This window comes from Erpetoichthys calabaricus, chromosome 5, assembly GCF_900747795.2.
Source record: "Erpetoichthys calabaricus chromosome 5, fErpCal1.3, whole genome shotgun sequence".
Taxonomy (NCBI): Eukaryota; Metazoa; Chordata; class Cladistia; order Polypteriformes; family Polypteridae; genus Erpetoichthys; species Erpetoichthys calabaricus.
In genome coordinates, this window is record NC_041398.2 from 178,758,023 (window position 1) to 178,765,351 (window position 7,329).

The 7,329-nt window shown below is 36.1% G+C and overlaps 1 protein-coding gene across 7 annotated transcripts in view; it reads right to left on the reverse strand.

The window, feature by feature from the left end:
• exoc1 (exocyst complex component 1) overlaps window positions 1-3,182 on the reverse strand; it is a 98,712-nt gene extending 95,530 nt beyond the window's left edge. For all 7 annotated transcript variants that reach the window (XM_028802257.2, XM_028802256.2, XM_051927808.1 and 4 more), the window contains exons 1-2: window positions 3,033-3,182; window positions 2,470-2,598 (exon numbers count right to left, since the gene is read on the reverse strand). In XM_028802257.2, the coding sequence (XP_028658090.1) occupies window positions 2,470-2,593 (124 nt within the window). In that variant the 5' untranslated portion in view covers window positions 2,594-2,598; window positions 3,033-3,182. The remainder of the gene's footprint in view (window positions 1-2,469; window positions 2,599-3,032) is intronic.
• Window positions 3,183-7,329: the final 4,147 nt, after the last annotated feature.

Consider the following 7,329-nt stretch of genomic DNA (forward strand, 5'->3'; position numbering starts at 1 on the left):
TCCGCCTCCTCCATTAGAGTATATGGACAAAAAACAGGTTCCAGTTATGACCATTACACGCATAATTTCGAAATGAAACCTGCCTAACTTTTGTAAGTAAGCTGTAAGGAATGAGCCTGCCAAATTTCAGCCTTCTACCTACACGAGAAGTTGGAGAATTAGTGATGAGTGAGTCAGTCAGTCAGTGAGTCAGTGAGGGCTTTGCCTTTTATTAGTATAGATGATTTGAAACTGGAAAAAATCAAATTCTCACTTAGAGGATCTGTGAAGAATGTTTTCAAAACCTGGCAGGATCTAATCAATAACATCTGAGGAAGCAGATTCTCTCCCCTTTTTTCCCCTTCTCCAATTATCTTTATTCACTTATTAATTCATCTATTTACTTATTTTTACTAGCTTTAAGTTTTACTCTGCTGGCTTAGCTCTCTTTCTCAGGGGTGGGGGTTGATTTTCTTTTGATCTTATTTTTGTAAAAATTGATTTATTTGTATGGAATATTGTGTGATTTCAATAAAATCAATAAAATAATAAATAAATAAACTGGAAACTATATGTTTTTTGTCACAAGCACACCTCAGAAACATGAAGGCAGATTTTCTTAAATCAAAATTTTTGCTGCCTCACAGTAGATGTATAAAATAACTTTTAAGGCTGTTATTTGGATGCTGGGGCCTTGGTACCGTTCACCTCTATTGTAAAAGGCAAGAACATGCCAAGTATTTTATTCAGAAAGTTCAGAAAGATACCAGCATTTTAGAACAGTTGGGAAGAAGCAATTTTATTGTCTGTCTGCTGCATTCTATAAAGCATCACAGCAGCTCTGTCATGGTCTGAGAGTGCATTTCAATCAGTTGTGTAGAGGATTTAGGGGAAGAAAAAAAATATATCTTTGGGAAAATGTCTAATTGGCAAAAACAATCTTTGAGCACAATATGTACACTAAACAACTTGCAAATATGGTTAGGACCTACTCAGAGCAGGACTGAACATTAACTGTTGTAGACTGGCTACAATTATCGCTGCAACCTCAACATAACTGAAGCTTTATGGATCACTTTTATGGAGAAAAGAATAAAAAGCAGCCACAGTCAAAAGAATAGTTATAGTAAAATCTGCAAGAGGCTTGGAAGAATTTACCATTTGGACACTTAGACATTAACCAACAGTGTTCCAAAGCCAATAGGCTCCACAAAATAATGACTTGTTCCAAAAACAGAAGATGTTGTAAACCTTCATTGTAACCATATTTTTTTATATTTCAATGTTATATAGGGCTTTCTATGCAAATAGACCAGGGGTAGCACACTCTGATCCTGAAGAGCAGCAGTGGCTGAAGGTTTTTGTTCCAACACAGTTGCTTAATTAGAAGCCAACTCTCACCAATAGATCTCAATTAATTTCATGGCTTGTTAGTGTTTTAACTTTACCATGTCAGTTTGTTCTACAATCATAGACTTTTTTTTCCTTTTCTAATGATAAGTGTATCATACAAGTGATCTGAAGCCTAAAACAGATGAGTAATTTTTCACTTCTTCATTTCCTCTTCAGTTTTCTTCTGAGTACTTATACATACATACCAAATAGTGAATGATGAATATTCACAGGAGGAAACGAAAACAAGCTGGATGTAGAACTACAGGTTCCTTTGTCATTTGCATCTTATTGCTAATACCGAGCAGTTAAAACGATGAACACAGCTGTTCACGACTAAAATAAGCATGCGTTCAAAATCTTAACAAGCAAGACAACTAAAATGAAGCCGAAAAATGTCACTTGAGCAATAAGTGCTTCATCGGCAATGAATGACTTCTCACAAAGCAACTTCAACAAAAACCTGAAGCCTCTGCAGCCCTCCAGTACCGACATTGCTTAACCCTGATTTAAAGGGTGAGAGTCTAAAATAGCAAATAAATTAAATGAAGTTGATTAGTAGCAAAAACTAGTCACTAATTAAGAAAATAGTTTGAATGAAAACCTGTCGCAACTGTTTTTCTCCAGGATCAGAATTGGCCACCCCTGAAACAGACACTCAGTCCACAGAGCTTTAAAAAATAATTTACTTGGATAACCTAAGAATTAAATGTTAGAAAGTAATCGTATCAGCGGACTGTATTAAAGCAAAGCAACAATTTATACTTGTCACTTATTAAATTGTACACCTTTTAACAGCTGTCTAGTTAACAACGTCCAGGATGCAGAATAAAAAAAAGAGAGAATGAAACAAACTAGACATTGACAACTAAAAGACAGATCAGTATCTTTTTCATCTTACATGTATTTGACATTAATGAATAACATTTCAAAAACAATTATTTAGAATTTATATCAATGGATTATGCAATGAAAAGCGGTGCAGGAAATGATGGCTAGAGTGGTGGAACTGATATTAACTTAGAAAATGGCATTTCAAAAACTGCTTCGTAAGGTTAAGAACAATTGTGACAAATTCATTTTATGAAATTAAATCACCTGTGGCGCACAGGAAACAGTTTTTCTTCTTCTTCCCTGCTTTGCACACATTTACAATGCTCAGGAGTCGCTCATCGTTGGGGGTGAAGATGTCTCTTTGTAATGCGTGCTTAATTGCAGTCATTTCTCCTAAAAAAGAACAGACAGTATTTCAGAATAAATCAAGGATTAGAAAAAAAAGGTTTACAAACGGTCTTCCATGGTGGTTGCAAAAGAGTAGCGATTTCTAGTAAGTGAAAAGAAAACTACCGAATTCTCAGATGAGTAACATTTTAGGGAGAAAAATCTTGCCAATAAAACAGTTTTCAGCTTGAATTATTATAAAATTGTAAGGCAATTGTACTGATCGTTATTCTAAAACACCATGCACTGAAAAGCAAATTCAAACAGGCGTAAAAATGTTATATACATGTCAAACAAGCAACGCTTTATTATCTAAAATAAAAGAAAAACGTAACATTTATATATTTGCTGACAGCTCAGCTAAGAAACCGGCAGCTTCCCCACATAAGGAAAGCATGGACCTCCTGGGCAGTAAAATACATCAAGGTGTACTATTTTACCTCCTTAAAGTGATCCTTGTTCCTGTGAAACGTTTATATATTTTTATTTTCTTCGCCCATGAATGGCAACATCGCTAACATTCAAACAATCCTACTAAAAGGCGAACCCTCTCCTAAGGCAGGAAGTAGAGAGTGATAGGTGAGGCGTGACGCGAGCGTCCTGTGGAAGGAAGAACCAATAAAAAGGGCGCAAAACTGCTTCCTGTTGTCAAGAAGCGATTGTGTATCAAAATAAAAGCATATATCAATTCCCTGCTTCTCAATAAAGGTCCCGAGAATTCTGGTCATTATAACGAAAATAACAACAAAAACACGTGACTCCATTACACCGCCCAGACTGACCTCTGAAGTATTTTCAGTTAATGCAAAAATAGCAATATAGTGTACTGTATAAGGAACAGGATGATCCACGTCTCTCCCTCGTGTGAGTTTAACAAATGAAAGCGCTTATCTACATAAGTCAGAAATATTAACACAGATGGCATAGTTTCGCTTCCTTATAGGCATACTTTATGCTTTCAGTTACTTTTATAATAAGTAATTCTTTGAATTAAACGCATTAATAAGAAACGGATAATGACCTTTACATTTTGAGTAAAATGTTTCTCTCGCAGTGGTTGCCAAGTTCAGTCCTCTTTTATCCCTGTTTCTGCGGGTTTTCATTGCGACTAATTGTTTAGTCTTACTTGTAAATGGTCTACTGTAATTGTTTAATTGTTCATTTTGTTTTCTTATTCTGCATTCAGAAATATGTGATAGACTGTTTGCATGTTAACAAAATTCAGAAATTTGCATTTTTGTCATATCTTTAAATATAAACTTTTTTTAACCTTTTTTAAAATTCACCTTTTCCTGCACATTTTAGTCCCATTATTGTATCCAACTAATAATTAGTGAAGAAGTGTGGACACGGGTGCAAAAAATACACATTTCTGATTTTTCTAAATATGTTAACACATATTTTTGATTGCAGAATAACAGGAGAAAAAGACTAATTGAACAATTAGATAATTCAGAAGTAAGGTTGAACTATTAATTCTTTTTTACCCTGCTCTACCAAATATTAATTTCATTAGTTACTCCCTTCTAACAAGTTGCAAGTCAGCCCAAGCCTACAGGGAACCTCCACTGTGCTTCACGTTTGCCTGCAGACATTTATCCATCTACCATTCTACAGTCCTTTAGTGGACAAACTGCATTCTGTTAGAGCCAAAAATTAAAAATTTAGACTCATCAGTTTAGACCACCTGTTGAGATTTTTCCACACTGCATTTCTTTTCTTGGCTTTATTTCCACTATAGATTAATTGCTTTTTGGTTGCATCTCTTCCATAAAGACCACTTCTGATAAGACTAATAAGAATTGCTTACACTGTAGATCGGTATTTCAGGATATCAGTAGTTACTTCCTATTCTGAGCTGATAGTGGTACTGGACAAATTCTGATTTCAAGGGGAAGAAAGGCTGATGTAATTCTTGTTTGCTGCACTGAGTTTCCATGGTTAAACACCACATTTCTAGTCCTCAACCTTGTCCATTTGTTTGTGCATCTGTCGAAAATTTTGGCAAGACATGTCTGGAAATACTGGTCTGCCACAAAATTTCTACTCAGGAGAGATCTTTATGATGCAGATTTACCACCTTGTGTCTTGTTGAAGAGCTTGGGAAGCATCTCTGGAAACATCAGACTGCCATGAAGTTTCTTCCTAGGAGAGACCTTGATGATGCTGGATGGCTACCTTGTGTCTTGTTAAAGAGCTTGGACAGCATATCCGGAAACACCAGACTGCCATGAAATTTCTGCTTAGGGAAGGTCCTGATGATGCAGAATGACCACCTTGCGTTTTGTTGAAGAGCTTGGACAGAATATCTAGAAACACCAGCCTACCATGAAATTTCTACTTAGGAGAGACCTTGATGATGCAGGATGGCCACCTTGCGTCCTGTTGAAGAGCTTAGACAGCATATCCGGAAACATCATTCTGCCATGCAATTTCTACTTATGAGGGACATTGATGATGCAGGATTACCACCTTGTGTCTCATTGATTTGCTAATTTGTACCAAGGTGTAATATTTGTAGGTTAAAACACCACGTCTACTGCAACCTCACCTTCTTTGTATGCTGTTGTATGTTTTGTATGCAGCAGATTCTGTTTCAGTTAATCACTCTGTTTCAACCTACATTTTATGTCATTGATCATTAGCACTCTTTTGTAATATTTTCTTAATCAAGCACTGAGCTATATGCCTGCAGAGATTTTGATTTTTAATTGAAGAGTGGTCTCTTATTGTGCTTGTTTCTTTCTTTAACATTTTGACATATCTTATTGTATTACTGCACATTTTGGAAATGGAATATCTGGAACTCTAAAATGATCTCTTTTCTGTTGATATACTAATCCAGAAGATATAAAATAACCATCTAAAATAAATATTTTTGTGAGCTTTCTAAAGTGTCTAAGACCTCAGAATAGTACTATGTAGCATCTTTCACTTTGTGTACACTTATAGCACTATTGCAGATTTACACATATAATAAAGCAACACACTAAAATGCATAACTATATACAATGTTTACACATATAAACACGCAAAGCTAGTTAAATGAAAAAATACAGAGCCTTAGTTTAAAGTTTAGTTGAACGTTTTCTAACAGATTTTAATGGAATTAATAAATGTTTTAAGGGGTTCTCTGTGAGAACACAGGAGATTAGAGGAAGGAAAACCTCACTGTCTGTAACAGTGCAGTCTCAAAGAAGTGATGATGTCACTTCTGCTGCTACTGCCCAACTCCACTTCTTCTGGATTTAACAGTATATAACCATGGCATCAATCAGAAGAGATTATCATTTGATTGACCGCCTTAATAGAGAAACAACCATCTAGGCAAATCACCAGTTAAAAGTGGTGCAGTGGAAATTTAAACATGCATCTTTACTTTTAGTCCTGTGGCAAATAAATGGGGTCTCTACATGAAAGTCCAGCTCTTTAATGTTGTTGTTTATATTTTTTTACAATGGACAGTTAGCAACAAAAGAAAAGAGAGCAAAACTGCACTTGGCTCATTCTTGGAGAAAATAAAGCCCTGGGTTTTTTTAGAATAAGCAAAGTCATAATTGTGCCAATGTAGACATTAATATTGGCGTAAATTGATGACCTGTAGTTGTGTCAGTAGCCATTAATGCCTAATACCTCCAGTCATTCTTATGAATCTCATTTCACATCCAAAAATAGTAACTTGATCCAAGTATTTCACAGGACAGCTGGAATTAAAATAGAATAAAAAAGATCATTAAACTTTTTTTTTATATATATTTTAGAATAAACAACAAGCATGAGCAGTGTGTGCTAGACCAGTGTTTCCCAACTCAGCCCGTGAGTCACAATCCAAATATGGGTTGCTGGACATCCTGGATGGATCCCAGATTTTGCAGCTGAGGAACTGTCCCAGCTGTATAAAAGCAGTAGCTCCAGACTGAACTGGATTTTTAGCATTGTGTCTTTGTGTTGACTCCTTTGTTTGATTTTTGTTTCTGTTTGTTATTTACTGGCTTTGACCCAGGATTTAGATTTGAGTTTCTTGGAGGTGTTTGCATTAGCCTTTACCTTTTAGGCAAAACCCATTCTTTGTTAATTTTTCCTGCCTTGCTATTTTGTGCTTCCTTTTTGAATCTCCCTTAATACATTTTTTAATATGAAATTAATTTTGAGTAGTGTTCTTGGGCCAGAGGTTTTTAACAGTTTCTCACTTTTTAAGTTTCAGACGTAAAAGACTTTGTCCCATTTTTGGGCTTAAGTTTGGTGTTAAGCTGCATGGAAGTGGTGAAGCAAACTATTTTGGTGCAGATGTGTGGAGAAGCAATCTAATAAACTCAGTAACCAATCGTTTTAAGGTACAACAAACATGAATTTTAAAATTAACTAAAATCAGTATTTTATCAGACTTAGTCATCATCAATGAGACAAAAATGAGACATAATTTAAAAGGTCTATATACAAGAGTGACGAATAGTGGGCTTCTGAATTTGATTTTTAACAATTGTATCTCAAAAGTAGAATATATTTAAATAGTGTGATGGACGACCGGCTACAGACTCCGGTCGCCACTCCCAGGCCGCTAGGAGGAGCCCTCCGGACAGCATGATGGTGCCCTGAGTTCCAGCAGGGCCTCATGGACTTTATAGTTTATATACACAGCCCTGCTGGATACCTTGGGGACCACCGGGAGTCGCTGTAGGGGGGCTAGTGGGCTCTTACATGCCCTATAACCCGGGAGTGTGTCACAGTCACGTGACC